A 17,909-nucleotide genomic window follows, 5' to 3' on the forward strand; every position below is an offset into this window, starting at 1 on the left:
CCAAGCCATGACGTCCTAAGACTACGACTAATTGATTTCGATGCCTCCAAGAATATGGCCATTCGCAGCACCTACTTCCAACACAGCCTTCCGTATCGGTACACCTGGAGAACACCACTGCAGACAGAATCACAAATCGACCACGTTCTGATTGATGAACGGCACTGCTCCGACATTATCGACGTCAGGAAACATCGTGGCGCTAACATCGACTCTGACCACTATCTGGTTATGGTTAAACTGCGCCCAAAACTATCCGTCATCAACAATGTTCGGTACCGACGACCGCCGCGGTACGACCTAGAGCGACTGAAGCAACCTGATGTCGCCACTGCATACGCGCAGCATCTCGAGGCAGCGTTACCGGAAGAGGGTGAGCTCGATGGGGCCCCTCTTGAGGACTGAGGACGTCGGGTATGTGGGACGAAGTCGACGGAACAATTGGTTCGACGAAGAGTGCAAACAGATTCTGGAGGAGAAGGACGCAGCGCAGAACGTGGAACGTTATAGACGGAAGCGGAGACAGCAGACCCGCCTTTTTCAGGAGAAGAAACGCCGCCTGGAAGAAGCGGAGTGCGAGGAGATGGAACAGCTGTGCCGTTCTCAAGAAACACGCAAGTTCTACCAGAAGCTCAACGCATCCCGCAAAGGCTTCGTGCCGCGAGCCGAAAGCATCTTGAGCATCTTGACGGACGAACGTGTGGTGATCGAAAGGTGGAAGCAGCACTACGAGGAACATCTGAATGGCGCTGAGAGTATAGGCAGTGAAAGTCAAGGCAGCGGAGGAGATGACTACGTCAGTTCAGCGGACTATGGAAGCCAACCAGCCCCCACCTTGAGGGAAGCTAAGGATGCCATCCAACAGCTAAAGACCAATACAGCAGCTGGTAAGCCACATGCCTACACAAATTGATAGTCAAAATCTGGGAAACTGAACAGCTACCGGAGGAGTGGAAGGAAGGGGTTATATGCCCCATCTACAAGAAAGGCGACAAACTTGAGTGTGAGAACTTCTGAGCGATCACCATCCTTAATGCCGCCTACAAATCCTAGATCATCTTCCTAGATCATCTTCCGTCGTCTGTCACTATTAGTGAATGAGTTCGTGGGAAGTTATCAAGCCGGCTTCGTTGACGGCGCGAATACCAGGTCCCAACGCATCATCTGTTCGTTGATTTCAAGGCGGCATACGACAGTATAGAGCTATGAAAAATTATGGACGAAAACAGCTTCCCTGGGAAGCTTACCAGACTGATTAAAGCAACGGTGGATGGTGTGCAAAACTGTGTGAAGATTTCGGGCGAACACTCCAGTTCGTTCGAATCGCGCCGGGGACTAAGACAAGGTGATGGGCTTTCGTGCTTGTTGTTCAACATTGCGCTAGAAGGTGTCATGCGGAGAGCCGGGTGTAACAGCCGGAGTACGATTTTCAACAGATCCAGTCAATTTATTTGTTTCACGGATGACATGGACATTGTCGGCCGAACATTTGCGAAGGTGGCAGAACTGTACACCCGCCTGAAACGTGAAACAACTAAAGTTGGACTGGTGGTGAATGCGTCAAAGACAAAGTACAGGCTTGTGGGTGGAACCGAGCGCGACAGGGCCCGCCTGGGAAGCAGTGTTACGATAGACGAGAATACCTTCGAGTTGGTCGAGGAATTCGTCTACCTCGAACCTTGCTAACGGCTGATAACAACGTTAGTCGTGAAATACGAAGGCATCATCTGTGGAAGTCGGGCTTCTACTACGGGCTTCAGAAGAAACTGCGGTTAAAAAAGATTCGCCACCGCACCAAATGTGTCATATACAAGACGCTAATAAGACCGGTTGTCCTCTACGGACTTGAAACATGGACAATGCTCGAGGAGGACTTGCAAGCACTCGGAGTATTCGAGAGACGGGTGCTTAGGACCATCTTTGGCGGTGTGCAAGAAGACGGTGTGTGGCGGCGAAGAATGAACCACGAACTCGCCCAACTCTACGGCGAACCCAATATCCAGAAGGTAGCTAAAGCCGGAAGGGCACGATGGGCAGGACATGTTGAAATAATGCCAGACAGCAACCCTGCAAAGATGATGTTCGCTTCCAATCCGGCAGGTACGAGACGACGTGGAGCGCAGCGAGCGAGATGGGCAGATCAGGTGCAAAACGACTTGGCGAGCGTGGGGAGTATTCGAGGATGGAGAGATGGGGCATCGAACCGTGTATTGTGGCGTCAAATTGTTGATGCAGTGTTATCTGTTTAGATGTAGACTAATTAAATGAAATTAAATGATCCCTGTGAACTATACATTTTCAACCATTGTTGTTGCTTCTTTGTTCGAATAAACATTACACAATAATTCGTCTATGATGCATCTGCTAAACTGCAAAACGTGCTCAGCTGAAAGTTTTGCGTTGATGAAACAACGCGTGGCGATGAATGTCATTCTGTTCACAAAGATTTTCATAATGAAGTTGCATCGGTTAGTTTTTTAGGGTGGGTTAGTTTCTTTCAAAAGCTAAAAACACTGAAATCTAATATAGAAAAATTGTCTTTATTGGAAACTGATTGAAACTCATTGAATAACATCCACACAATCTTGTTTTTTCCTCACTCTCATCATGCCCAGCATTGTGTTGTGCATTGTACTACATCCTTTCTACATCGTGCTTCGCGGTTGATAGAAAAAAATAAATCTGTATAAAATTATAATCGTGCAGAACGTTACGCACCGTTCCGATAAATTTACTAAGTCAAAAACACGTTTGGAATTCAATATAAAAAATCTGTTTTATCTATATATTTTCTACGATTGAGTCGGCCAACCATCGCATCGCCGTGACGGCAGAAATGAATATCTACACTGTACCGATCTAACTAACGGACCCTTTGTGCCGCTCTTCAGTTGCTTTGGTACCAATATATGTACAGAAACGATTTTGTTTGTCGTATAATCGATTGGTTTAATGAAAACTCACGAAAACAATAGGGAAAACATGTGTTTGTAGTTTCGTTTCGATCGCATTGTTATATTGTTACAATAATCAACAGTTTTGTGTTTTGGCTTTGTCGCCCGCGCCTTGTCTCATATCTTTTCTTGTTTTAGGTGAAATTGTTTTGCAGTACCGATCGAAATTGCGTCACATTTCATGGAATCACACAGTTCTTTAATTTTGTTTCTTTATTGTTTGTATTTATCAATTTTGTTTAGCCCTCTTTGTTGAGTCGTTTCTCTTTAATACGTTGATAGTAAATTATAAAACAACCTGCTGGTTCGCTTTACCATCTATTGTTACGTGCTGGTACAGATTGACTCCATTGAAAGTTGAATGTGTGGCTTGGTGTATGTGTGTATACAAGTGTGTATGAGTGTGAGCATTATTTTATTTACAAAGTTTTTATAAACTTATCCAACTAGGAAACTGACAATAGTTGTAGGTCTGGCCCTGTGTCCCTAGCGTTGTTGTGCTGATCAATCGTCTCGAAATAACTTCGAAGATATTTGTTGCCATATCACACACAAACATGCACAAACGTTAGATATCGTTGCTGAACTATCATTGTTCGTTCAAACTATATACGTTTGTTTTGCTCAGTTCTGTATGTGTGTTTGTTGCACGGGACTTTATTGTTGTTACACATAGGTACTCCTTTTAAGCCTGATTTATCTTCTATTGAAATGTGCTTTTTGAGTTCCTGGAAATGAATATTTCCTCTCATTAAAACTTACGTTTACGTTTCAATTCAATGTTCAGATGCAATTGTTTATGTTTATCTAAAAGTTCGTTTTTTTTACAGAAGCCAGGGAAAAATTGGCCGGGTTGCTATGTTCGTCTCATCCAGGTTGCGTTTCTGAGTGTTTCTGTGTATTGAAGTAAAACAAACATGGTGGGGAACAGTTGGCTACTGTAATGGAAAGAGTTTTTAGTCATTATCTGGAATGAAAAGATACCCGCGAAAAAGGATTTTGTTACTCTTCTGTAGAACTGAATGCTGTTAATTTTTGCTGGCGAATCCATCGTCTGTGAGTTTATTGAATTAATTATTGAAATTTTAATTTGCTTTCGCGGCAATTCAATAATGCCGATATTAAATTGGTGTGGTCGAAAACAGTCATAATAGACATACATATTTTCCTCTCGACTTACTGGAAAACCAATTCTGAACACGAGTTTTTTCAGTTACCATTGTTCAGGCAAAACAATGGGTCGATTAAATGCCGGGAACATTAAAAGATAATAAGTGCTTGTTTGCGGGTTTACTTTATTTTCCAAACGAAAGGGTATGACGAATTTTAATTATTACCTTTTGCGTAGGTAATTATTTTTTCTGAGAAGGTACAGACTGCAGATAATTTTATGAAATTATTATTTTAAAGTAGTCACAACGGTATCAGTACTTTTCGAATATATGTATATTGAAATGATAATCGGATACTGGTTTATTACCTTCTGCCAGCGCGCTGCAGCGGTTAAATGTGTTTGATATGATAATCATAGAAGGGGTAGGGCATTGACAGAGTGCGGCTATTGTTAGCAACCCTAACAAAATATGCGTAATGCAGCAAACATACACCACGTATGAATATAATATATATCTCAACAAATAATTTATCTTCTAGGCTTCCATTGTTTGTGTAAAAGTAGAAATATTTGCAGAATTATTAACCGAACTGTTTTGGCTCGACTGTTTTACCTCTTCGTTGTGTATGGCACGACAAATTTCTAAAGTAAGTACACGGCAGGTATTTCCGTCCATCGTCATAGGGGCTAAAACCATCGAAAGCAACATCCATTCGCTAGAGCTCCACTATAGCAGAACGTATCTCATGAGCTTAAGATTTGATACGAATGAGTTTGTCAAAAAAGTGTCTCTTTTATTGGTTTTCGAGACTATGACGAAAAGACGAAAATATAAACTATATAAACGACAAATTTCCAAAATGCACTTGATCGCCACTTAATTATCACCAGAGAGAGAGAGAGAGAGCAAATATATTAAATATTTGCTGAATGTTTTAGAAAATGGAATCGCAAAGTAAAAATACCTATCGTTTCCATTCAAAATGTGTTAACACAACATGGCGTCCTCAGGAAGGTTATCAGAAGAACGAACTAAATTTGGTTCAATTTTAGATAAAATGGGTCATTTTCCACAAGCAGGCCCCATCAAAGCAACCATGTGCCGATCGAAGGGGACAAGTCCAGTAGGAGTGCCAATTCGCATATCAGGATCAATACCAGTGTGATCCTGATTATGGCAGTCTGGCCGCGTATTAACGGACCTTGTTTTGGATATTGACATATTGGGAAAGCGAGTAGTAGAGCCGGGTGACACCGACTCGAAACGGCGAGCGGGCTAATGGCCAGGCTGTCGGGCTGTCCTCCGTCCACTAAAACCGTGACGGGCATTGTAGCACGCTGTCTAATCCTGCTACCCAGTTTTGCCTACTGGATAGGAGTAGGCTCAGAAGCCCTTTCCTGACTTGCGCCGATCGGACTCCTACTTCAATATTTTGTGACATCAATTATATTTCATTCTTCTCCTCATCTCCTATTCTCTTAAGATGTGCCACATTTCGTCGATAGTCCTTTTTCTTGTCACCAGAAAATCTTCATTAATGTAATCAGTATCCTATTTATTTTCTTTTTTCATCCTTTTCATCGATACTTCATCCACAACATCAATCTTGCTGTGATTAGCTTTTCGTTTCATGTCACTGTCTCCAACTCTTACCAACTTACTTACTGTGCGATCCGAAGCCTTTTCAATATCGTTCTATTTTGTTGCTCTGCTCCTCCATTTTGTTGAGGCCAATATGGTATCGCATTGACCGCGTTTTTCGCAGCTGCAGTCCATTGTCTGCTCTTAATGAAATAGGAATTGCGTAACGACCGAAGATAACGCAAAGTTCTTCAATAGTCCTTTTCATGTGACACTGCCGAGACTGCACTTGTTTACAACCGCTGAACATGCCCGCAAACCCGAAGCTACAGACAAACAGACGTAACACTAGAGAAATTATCATCGATCATGACTTCAACGATCAATTTGAATTTGATTGATTGCGCGATTCACAGCTAGAGGCGCTAGCATCGTAATCCTTCGAGTATGACATTTCACTCCATCGCCTTCTGGTGACAATGTCTTACGAAACATTGTTTCGTGTAACATGCCCGCAAGATGATGGTAGATGAGTTGGACGATGGATTTTTCAGAAAAATGTTCAAGCTGTTACGTCTGTTTGTCTGTGCCGAAGCTGTCACCTTCATAGAAGAACTGTCAGTTGACGATAAAATCAGCTGTTCTTAAACGTCTCGTGGAAAGGCCTATTACAGCTGTTGCAGTTCTAGTCGACATAACTTCAAAATATCGGCTGTAGTAGTCATCCAAGAAAATCTGTCGTGACATCTTCCTGGCCTTGGCGGTATTTCTTTTCCTACCATTGGTTCCGGTGCTTCAAGGGCAGACACCAAACAGCAAACTATGCAATCCTTCGCGAGTTTGGCGACATCCTGATCAAGTTTTGGCCACCAAACATTCGTACGCAAATGAGTATTCATCATTCTGCTCCTGGGCTATTTCTAGTACTCTTTTACGAAGCTGATGGTGGATTATCATACGATCTATACGGAGCAAAACGTCTCCAACTTGACAAAATTCTTTTGCAATGTCTCTGTATGTTAAAATCAGTTCTTCATGTCCTTTTATTCTTATCATTTTCAGTACGTTTTGAATTTCTTCATCCGCAATAGATGCCGGTTTAATTTCTTCCCAACTCAACACAATGGAATTAGCTGCAGCTGCTACTGTTCCTCGGATTATCATTTCTTCGCTGCTATCAAAAGTCTAGGGATCAAGAACCGCTAATCTAGTCTAGACTGCATCAGCTACGTTTTTCTCACCAGCAATATGAACAATATTATATTCAAAAGCTTGTAACCGATTCTAGCACATAGTTTTGATCTAGGAGTAAACATAAATTGCAGTGCTTCGCAATATGTGATTAAATCGAAAGGCCTTCCAAATATAATATTTGAAAGCATTCAACAGCCCAGACTAGAGCCAACAGCACCAGAGTCTCCCTGGTGGTGAATGGCGATAGCATGGCTATCAACACGGGAATGTGGGCCCAAGAGGCGATTAAGTTCGTGTTGCAGGCCAGCGACTGCGTCTAGCTCGAAACGTCTCAGACGGCAATCCGGTGACGGCGTGGACCGCAAAGCCAAACGACGCGCAACCATAAAGGCCAAACGTCTCTTGGACGGAGCACAACGTGGTGCAGTGGAGCCAGAGAGACGTCGGCCTTAGAAGACTACTTCTCGGCATAAAAAGAGGATGAAAAGCACCAAAACGACGCAAGAGACTTTTTTTTCGCAAGCTGTCATGATAGAGAACTGATTCGGGAGGCTATACCCCATGATAAATTTCTTTTAGAAAGCTCCAAATGCGGGGAGCATTAGCTCTGATGATGCATTTCAACTTGTTCTACACAGCTGTGCAGTAACCAACACGAAATGAGCGAAAATAAATCGAGAATCACCATTTTTCTGTGGGGGCTTCCTATCCGATTCCGTTTTTTCGCACTTGTATACAAGTTTGATGAATTTGTCATCATGGCTTGTTATGATTCGGAACAGTTTTTGCCTCTCTTTTATCGTTGTTCATTATCTATTGAGAGCGATTTCTGCAAACCCTGCAAACTCAAACATGTACCTATGGAAGTCTTTCGGTTCTGGGAGAGACGTGCGAAGTTTCAGACGCACCAAATGCCGGGAAACTGATATTCGTACTAAAACGTGGAGCACAATCGAGCGGCACCGGCTTACAAAAAGCTGGCCCAGGCGTCGAGGTGGAGTCGTTGGGCGCGGAAGTGATCCTTCAGTGTAGGCAGCAGGTGAATGTGAATAGCTTTAACGGAGCTGTTAAGGTATTGCTTATACAAAGAGAATTGAGATAAGAATAAGACTAAAAACTATTAGGTGTTAAGGCTCCCCCAAACACACGCGACGCGACAGTCGCGACGCGATTCTATCGCTTGGCGACAGCGATTCTGTCGCCGTTGGTATGGAAGCATATGTAAATAGAACATTGCCTGCAGCGACCCAACGATAGAATCGTGGCGACTAGTTGTCGCCGTCGCGGCGATGAAATCGCTTAGGTCTGGGGGAGCCTTTATGCCTGTCCCAATAATCCAATCAATAAAGACTGAAGAATACACAAATATCAGCAAATAGTTTGGATTCTCAAACCTATTTGAAATGTTTAAAGTTGCAAGACACATCCGCCACAGCCACTGCATCGACTGCTATTTCAGCCACCGTTCGTGTAAGTGATTATTATGATTCCATATCAATTGACGAATTGGACTCTGACGCAGCCGACATGGATGATTCTGCGGAGGTACACGTGCCCGAAAAGAGGAAGCAACCGTCTTCCCCGGGATCGCGCCGTAAGAGAACAAAAGTCATCCATAAAAGCTTGCCAAAATCTGAAGGTAATGGGGGTTTATTTAAAATCCCGAAGCAATCTGTCCCTACTGCTTCTTTTGATCCTAGTTGCAGTAAGACATTCCCGCCATTGCCTAAATTCGATGTTTCGAAGAAACATCCGGCTAGGAGAATCAACGAAAGAAAAAAACAAATTCGCACTTCTAGAAAAAGTATTCCGTCCAAGCGAGGATTGATCTCCTTTAAGGACCTTGTGGACCGTTTTTGAACTTGTTCAATATTCCGAATTCATTGAGGCCAATCATTGACCTCTTTATTCCAACAGTTGAAAGTTATCTGAAGCAATTCACTGTGTCATGGCCCCTTCATGCAGAAATCGTATCATACGACGGATAATACGGCCAACACCGAAGATACAATCACTTTGCTGCAGTGGAACTGTCACAGTCTGAAAAATAAATTAGACGTGTTCAAGTTTTTGATTCGCAATTCCGATTGCGATATATTTGCACTCTGTGAAACATGGCTTTCTTCTTAAAATGAAATCAACTTCCACGATTTTAACATTATTCGCCAAGATCGGGATGATCATTATGGTGGCGTTCTTTTGGGGATCAAAAAATGCTACTCCTTCTACAGAATTCCCATTCAGACTGTTCCCGGCTTAGAAATCGTCGCATGCCAAGTAAATGTGAAGAATAAAGATCTTTGCATAGCTTCAGTGTACATTCCTCCAAATGCCTCTATTAATCGTCGACATTTTTGGAGCGCAGTCTCCCTCCTATCATCTCCAGTATTGATATTGGGTGATATGAACGCACATGGTATTGGATGGGGCGAAACGTATGACGATTATAGAGCGCCTATTTTCTATGATTTGTGTGACGATTTCAATTTGAATATTTTGAACACTGGTGAAGTAACTCGAATAGGACCAAATGGTCAACAAAGCCGTATTGATCTGTCTTTATGTTCAAATTCACTATCATTAGATTGCACGTGGAAGGTAATTCAAGATCCCCATGGTAGTGATCATATGCCGATAGTTACCACAATCAAAAGTAGCTATCAACAATCTGAGCCAGTTAATGTTCCTTTCGACCTCACGAGGAACATTGACTGGCAAAAATTTGCATCGGCGGTAAAATTGGTATTGAATCAACTTATACTCTTCCACCTTTGGATGAATATCGATTCCTTACTGAGTTGATTCAAAAAGCGCACTAGAAGCTCAGAAACGACGCGTTCCAAGTACATCTGTCATCAGAAGACCAGCCACTCCTGGATGGGATGATGAATGTACTAAGTTGTATTCTGAGAAATCTGATGCCTTCAAGGCCTTCCGTAAACACGGAAGGTCAGAGCTTTGAAGAGTATTTGAGGCTCGAAAGAAAACTCAAAATCTTCTCAAGGCAAAAAACGTAGCTACTGGCGACGTTTTGTCGAGGGACTATCACGAGAAACCTCAATGACAACACTTTGGAAAACGGCTCGCAACATGCGGAACCGCATTTCCACCAATGAGAGTGAAGAATACTCCAATCGATGGATATTCAACTTCGCAAAAAAGGTCTGCCCAGATTCCGTACCAGCAGAACCGCTATTTCGAGAATCAGTCACTGATCCCGGTTCTTTGGGTGGACCATTCACAATGCTGGAACTTTCTATGTCTCTTCTTTCATCGAATAACTCTGCTCCGGGATGCGATAACATCAAATTCAATCTTCTTAAAAACCTCCCAGATATCGCAAAAAGACGATTACTTGACCTGTACAACTGTTTCATGCAGTACAACATTGTGCCACCTGAATGGCGACGGGTTAAAGTAATAGCTATTCAAAAGCCTGGGAAACCAGCGTCTAATCACAATACATACCGACCGATTGCCATGCTATCATGCATGAGAAAATTATTGGAGAAAATGATCCTTTCAAGAGTCGACCATTGGGTCGAAGAAAATGCATTGCTTTCAAATATTCAGTTTGGATTTAGAAAAGGGAAAGGAACAAACGATTGTCTAGCGTTGCTTTCTTCAGATATACAACTGGCCTTTGCGCACAAGGAGCAATTGGCTTCAGTATTCTTGGACATTAAGGGCGCTTTTGATTCAGTTTCCATAGAAGTACTGTCAGGCAATCTGCACAGTAGTGGATTACCCGTTATTTGGAACAATGTCTTGTACAACTTGTTGTCAGAGAAACAAATGGACTTCACACTCAGCACTCTGACAACTTCCAGAAATAGCTACATGGGCCTTCCCCAAGGATCATGTTGAAGTTCCTTGCTTTATAATTTCTATGTTAAAGATATTGACAATTGTTTAGAAGGACAATGCACGCTCAGACAACTTGCAGATGATGCAGTGGTCTCTCTAAGAGGTCCATGTGCAGCTGTCTTGCAAGGACCATTGCAAAGTACCCTAGATAATTTAACTGTTTGGGCCAGACATTTAGGGATCGAGTTTTCACCGCAAAAACTCAATTGGTTGTGTTTACTAAGAAGCGGTATCCTGCTCAACTGAAACTCAAGCTGTTGAATGATGACATCAACCAATCTTTATCTTCTAAATACCTTGGGGTCGTGTTTGATTCCAAATGCACCTGGAAACTCCACATTGAGTATTTTATACAAAAATGCCGGAAAAGGATCCATTTTCTACGTTCTATCTCCGGAACATGGTGGGGTGCTCACCCGGAAGACCTCATCAAACTCTATAGAACGACTATTCTCTCTGTTTTAGAGTATGGCTCCTTCTGCTTCCTCTCAGCAGCTGATTGCCACCTGATCAAATTGGAACGAATTCAGTATCGTTGTTTGCGTATTGCCCTTGGCTGCATGCATTCAACGCATAACATGAGCCTGGAGGTGCATGCTGGAGTCACTCCTTTAAAGCACCGTTACTGGGAGCTCTCGCTTAGAATACTCATCAAATGTGGAACAAGTAACACACTTGTTCTAGATAACTTCGATAATATGCTTGAACTAACTTGTCGTTCAAGATTCCTGAGAGTTTATCTCAACTACATATCGTCAGATCTTTGTCTTCCGTGTTATAATCCCCCTCGAGTTCACTTCACCAACGACAGTTCCTCAATTGTATACGATCTGTCCATGAAACACGCTATTCAAGGAATACCAGATCATCTTCGACAAATATCTATTCCCTCACTTTTTTCTGAAAAATATGAACATGTCAATTGCAACAACAGATATTTCACTGATGGTTCTCGCATCAACGGATCCACTGGCTTCGGTGTTTTCAATGTAACTTCAACCACCTTCCAAAAACTTCAGGAACCGTGTTCGGTTTATGTTGCTGAGCTGGCAGCAATTAACTTCGCTTTGGGGATAATTTCCAATCAGCCCGTAGACCATTATTTCATCTTCTCGGATAGTCTTAGTTCTATCGAGGCACTCCGGTCGATGAAACCTGTTAAGCACGCATCTTACTTTCTTTCAAACATAAGAGAGCAGATGCGTGTTTTGGTCGAAAGATCATTCAAGATTACCTTTGTTTGGGTCCCATCTTACTGCTCAATCTACGGCAATGAGAAGGCAGACTCGCTGGCAAAGGTGGGCGCACAGGAAGGTGAGGTTTATGATAGACAATTCTCGAGCAACGAGTTTTTCCCATTAGTCCGTCAGAGTACTCTTCAAAGTTGGCAAAGGAATTGGACACACAATGAACTTGGACGGTGGCTATTTTCCATAGTTCCAAAAGTTTCTGGGCGAGCGTGGTTCAGAGGTGAGGACTTAAGTCGAGGCTTCATTCGCGTGATGTCGAGACTTATGTCCAATCACTATTCACTAAACGCACATTTGTACAGAATAAACCTTGTCGATAGCAACTTATGTAGGTGCGGAGCCGGTTATGATGACATCGATCACGTAGTTTGGTCCTGCACGGAAAATGACGCCTCCAGACAGCAATTATTGGATACCCTTGTGGCCCGAGGTAAACAACCCTTCAGGGAAGTTCGAGGTGTTTTGGGAGATCGTGATGTTTTCTATATGCAGGCCATTTATAGTTTTCTTTGTGCTTCTGACATCAAAATTTAATATTTTGTTTTTTGTTTTCTTCTTTCTTCAAAGTTTTTTTTTGTTTAGTCTCTGCCTTTTTGTTCCGTAGAGCTCCATAGCTCTTGCCATCCGGAAGATGCTCCCAGTCGAACCATTCCTCGAGCATGACGACACGCCACATCGTCACTGACGCCAAATGCCCGGATGAGAAGCTGATACTCCTTATCCCAAATCCTAAGCCCCGTCCATCCTTAAATATTGTAAACTAACCTCGAGTCACCACGAGTACGCTGGCTCCTTCCCCTTATTAACTGTATAATAAAATGATATTGATTGTATATATCACAAAGAACCATGGCTCCGTAAAGTGTTATACACGCCTGAGCCTACCAAATAAATGAACTTGAAAAAAAAAATGTTTAAAGTTCTGCTGTTCAATTATACAGAAGCAAAGTCTTGTTCTCGATTCTCGTGTAAATGTAGGAAAACTCGCGCTATCTAAACTTACTATACCCTAGTCTACTATGCAGAAAATTACAAGAAAATTTCATATTAGATTAATTCTCCGTGAACTTGATAAGGTCTTACTTATCAAATCGAAGCCAATATGTTGTTTTTACTTACATTCAATCTGATAGAGTTCCTGTATCAAATAGTGTGCCTCAAGGGTCTATTCTTGGACCACTTACATATGTTCTCTATGTATATTAATGACCTGCCACAATTCTAGGCCACTTTGTGATTTGGGGTACACGCTCGTCAGATTCTTTGAAACATAACAGCTACCGGGGGAGTAAAAGAGAAGGGCCATACCAGAGACTAGTTAGTCTTTGGTCATTACTGTCGAGCGATAACTCGACATTGTTGTTTCATAAGGGCGAAAGTCGCAAACGTAAACATTGACTTCTTCTGCTGATTTCAGGAAGATTAGATACTTCTGGCGGTATTTTCTACTTCCGTTCGACAGAAGGCGCGGAGCGCCACCAGTTCTGAGTAGTTGCTGCCTGGGAGCGGTCCTAGTTGTTGAGGAATTTGCAGGAAAAGGCATTGTTTACGTTTGCGACATTCGCCCTTATGAAACAACTGTGTCGAACTATCCTCAATTCCGCCTACAAAGCGACAACCAAAACAAAATCACAGCACCAATTTGAAAACTGACAGCCTAATGTGTTTAAATGCGTGTTGATACTTTTTAATCCGGAAAATTCCGAGTTAGCGAGATCCGGACTAACGAGTCGTCGGACTAGCGAGATCCGCATAAGCGGGGGGATACTATAGTTGGCATGTCACAATACAAAAGAGATACAGAACTTACCCAACTTCTGAAGTAGTGCACTGGATTCGCCTAAAGATGCGTTAAACAACGCATCAATTTAGTTTGACAGATAAATCTTCGGTTTCGAAGACCCGACTTGGAGCTACGCCAACGGTAGTGTCTCCATTGTTGCGAATCTCGTATAAAACTAATGGGGTTCTCAACTATAGGAACATACATTATAAAATGCCGCAGCTATTGGAACAAGCATCAATAATTGGAGAAACGTTCTTAGGTAGCAAGACTGAATTCTGTTGCAACTTGAACACTCTAAGTGCAAAGAAAAGTTAAAGAGCTTTCGGATACACCCCCAAGGTAAGCAAAATGAACTATAAAATAGGGTGCAATGGTAAAAAAGCCATTGAAAGGTGCTTATTTTCTCCACTATTGGATATTTTACCCTATCGATGATCAGAATTGTCAATTTGTCAAGTTCTGCTTGTTGGTCTTGAACAAGTTGGGCTTGTTCTGTCCGACATTTCCGTATAATTTATGATGATAATCGCACAGCTTACTACTAGGAAAATGTGTAAAAACAATCTATTGATATGTAATTATTACTTTTCAAAAGGACCTAAGTGACATTTTTTCATGAATTAATTTGAATAGCACCATCAACAGAAAAACATGAAAGCTTTTGATTGCAGTACTCAAATTAATTCAAATTCAAAGACCATCACTTCCATTTGAAGTGCACAATATTTTGATTGTAAAACTAATAAAATAAAAAAAGAATCTACGCAGCCCAGATTTGAATAACGTGCCATCGCCGCTTGAAAGTCCTGCATGTTACCTTGACTCTATCTCACACTTCGAAAATACTTGTGCAGAAAGCAAGACAGTTGATACAAACTGTCATCTATTTTTAGAACTATAGTTGAGCGATATTTTCTTAGGGAACGTCCACAAATTATGTAACGCTTAGAGGGAGGAGGGGGTTGAGTGAAGTGTGACGATCCATACAAAATTTTCAGAAGCTGCATACAAAAAGTGTGACGTAGGGGGGGGGGGGGGGGAAAAAGTCGAATTTTTGAGTTACGTAATTAATGGATCTTCCCTATGTGATCTCTAAGTGAATTCGCAGTTTCTTTACTCATCTCGTATTGCCTTTCGAAAAAATGAGGAGGAACTTTCCTAAGCAGTTATCCTCGCAGTTATCCATTTGTGGAGTTCATCCAATTAAAAGAGGTGTAATGTTTAACTGCTTTCCAAGAATTCAACTGTTTTCCAGGTCGGTGTATTGAATAGAACAACACATCGAAATATTTAATATATTTTTTCATGCCTCATTCACTGGATCTTTGGAATAAAACAATAAAATCTGTAATTTTATTCGAATTTTGCATAAATTGATTCAAATTTTGAATTTTTGATTGATTCACATCCTTCTTGATATTTCTGTACCAAAACTGTCCGTCACAGGTAGCATCGTAACAATAACTCCATTCCACGGTTGGGTCACGTCCCGTCCAATGAGTCGAACAAACTAATCGATTTGCCACATGCGCGCCAGTGCAGTGAGCGGAAGCAAAACATGTCCCCGGGTGATGTCGTTTGTCGTGTCCGAATTCCGGCACCAAATTTTTCCCTAGCTATTCCCCTATCGTAACCTTTTTACATAATTCAAATAGCCTACATTCCACGTACGTAAATACATACATACACAGATCCAGACGCGCGGACCTCTAGTGCTGCCCGGGTGCTGTTTTTGGAAGTAAATTTTAATTAAACACAACTCTCTTGTTGTGAGAACGCCAGCGGGGTCCGCACAGTCACAATTTCGCGCAGGTATTGTTTGTTGTTGTTGCTATTAGGCAGGTGCAGCGGCTGCGGTGCCGGCGGTGGAGGGGCCTGGTGCAGTTGGTGCTGCTGCAACGAGGTCGGTGTGTGATTTTGCAGCAGCGTGGTTGGCGTGTGCTGCTGCTGGCTGTGGTTGCTACTGTGATGGTCCGTTGGCAGCTGTAACGTTAATTGTGACTGATGCTGCTGGGCGGGTGTCGTTGGCTGCTGGGACACGGGCGATATCAGCGGAAATTGAGAGCTGGCGGACGTTTTGTAGTTGCTGCCACCGTGATCTATCTGGGCGTAGATCGTCGGCTCGTCGAAATAGTTGTACGCCGGAGGGGGCGGTAGCTTTTTCAGATGATTGAGGTGATTTTTATTGCTATTGTCATCGTGAGGTATTGCTAATGCTAATTCCGCGTAGTGCACTTCGTTAGACGGCTGTTGGTCCCATTCGTCCGCCGGGCAGATGAAGTTGAGTTGATTAGTGAGCCGGGCCACGTTAGTCAGGTACCGAAAACGAGAAAAAAAGGACAAATGCAGAAAATGTTGTTAGTTAGACGCCGGGAGGTCTGGTTAGATCAACATGATGCATGTGGGTGGATTGGACTAACACAGGGAAAATGATAATATTTTAATGGAGATAACGTCCATCCTCTTCTCCTATGTGCATTTTTTTCTTTCTTTTTTAGTCGTTTTAACCTATTTCAACCATTATTTCCAAAACTTTATGGAGTTACATACTGTTGTAGGGATAGGTAAAACGAAAAGTTATTCCATAGATTGTAAATAGAGTTTTACCTCGTTCAAATTGTTTATATTTTGCTTGCAGGCATTATAGCGTTTCGTCACCAACTAAGAAAATAAATGACAGTTGAATGCACAGTTTTCAGTATAGGGAAAATTGGATGACGAACGAACGAGCATCATTTGTCAATGTTGATGAGATACAAACTGAAAATAAAAACTGAGGGTTGCTTCACCGGACAGACTTATCCAGTGAAGACGAACTAACGGCGGGTAGATTTACTTCCCAACAAACATTGGAAGCAGGTAAAGCTCTTATTCAGTCGAAATACTTATTCAGTCAAAAAGCAAGCTTATTGCTTGAATTGTTGGTTGAGTTTCAAACTACAGTGGGAGACAGCACAGATTGTGCATACAACTGCAATACCACCCATTATCACGCACAGGTCCAATACTGCAGCATCGATCGAAAGAAACGAGAATTATATGAATAGATACGAGAAGCAGATATTGAAACAAATTTTAAAATATTGTAGAGGAAAACCGAAAGGAAGAATCACTGCATCCAAATTACTGGATGGCAAATCAGCAGTAAACAAGTTTGAAGTATGAGGATTAAGTATTGGAGTCACATACAAAAAAGTCATGAAGGACATCCATTGAAGGTAGCACAGAAAATAAGTACAAGAGCTAGGAAAAAAGGAAGGCCCGCCAAAACATGAAATGATTCATTAAAGGAAAATTAAAGCAAACTGATGAATGTAACCGAGAAAGAATGGTTTAAGTTGAGCTAGGGACAGAGAAGAATTGAAAAAGAAGAAAGATAAAATTAACAAAATAGTAGGTAGTGGGGAAGAATCTGAAACATGTTTGGAAGATTAAACGTTAAAAAAGTAAAACTATTAGGGAAGATCCATTAATTACGTAACGCAAAAATTGGGCATTTTCAACCCCCCCTCCCCCCTATGTCACACTTTTTGTATGAAACATCTGAAAATTTTGTATGAACCGTCACACTTCGCTCAACCCCCCCTCCCCCCTCTAAGCGTTACGTAATTTGTGGACGCTCCCTTATTCCACGGTTTCCCCTAAGACGCTCGAAAATAAATAATAAAACTATTATTGTTTATATACAAATGAGTATATAAAGAAGCCAGTCGACTTAACTAAGAATAAAAAGGATTATAAATAGCTTTCACTGAATAAAATAATGTGTTGAAGCAATATGTTTCACAGGACACCAGGGATTAGTGGCTGCAAATAACCGGAGCGATGGATAGGGTAAAACGAGAACTATCAGTAAATGAAAGTGAGGAACACAAAAATATTAAGAAATATCTATTCAACAAAAAATATATAATGATTTAAGCGCAGAGCAGAGCGTTGGATTAAAAATAAACTTTTGAATCCGGAAGATCCATTATGTCACCTTTATCCATTTCATAAATGGTAGCATAACCTGGTGGAGCTTACTGTTAGAGATAATAACCTCGGAGTGGACATGAAATACCAGTTCATTCAAACTTAATTGCCTACATTCTGGCTACCCGACATGGACGTTAATTACAATGTTCCTACATCGAGTTTTGGAACATTGTGAGGAAATACC

General features: G+C 41.8%; 1 protein-coding gene across 1 annotated transcript in view; it reads right to left on the reverse strand.

Moving 5' to 3' along the window:
• Window positions 1-15,019: 15,019 nt before the first annotated feature.
• LOC134227305 (contactin-4) overlaps window positions 15,020-17,909 on the reverse strand; it is a 1,204,188-nt gene continuing 1,201,298 nt past the window's right edge. The window contains exon 17 of the mRNA XM_062708688.1: window positions 15,020-15,994. Within this exon, the coding sequence (XP_062564672.1) occupies window positions 15,497-15,994 (498 nt within the window). The 3' untranslated portion in view covers window positions 15,020-15,496. The remainder of the gene's footprint in view (window positions 15,995-17,909) is intronic.

This window comes from Armigeres subalbatus, chromosome 3, assembly GCF_024139115.2.
Source record: "Armigeres subalbatus isolate Guangzhou_Male chromosome 3, GZ_Asu_2, whole genome shotgun sequence".
In the NCBI taxonomy this organism is placed as follows: domain Eukaryota; kingdom Metazoa; phylum Arthropoda; class Insecta; order Diptera; family Culicidae; genus Armigeres; species Armigeres subalbatus.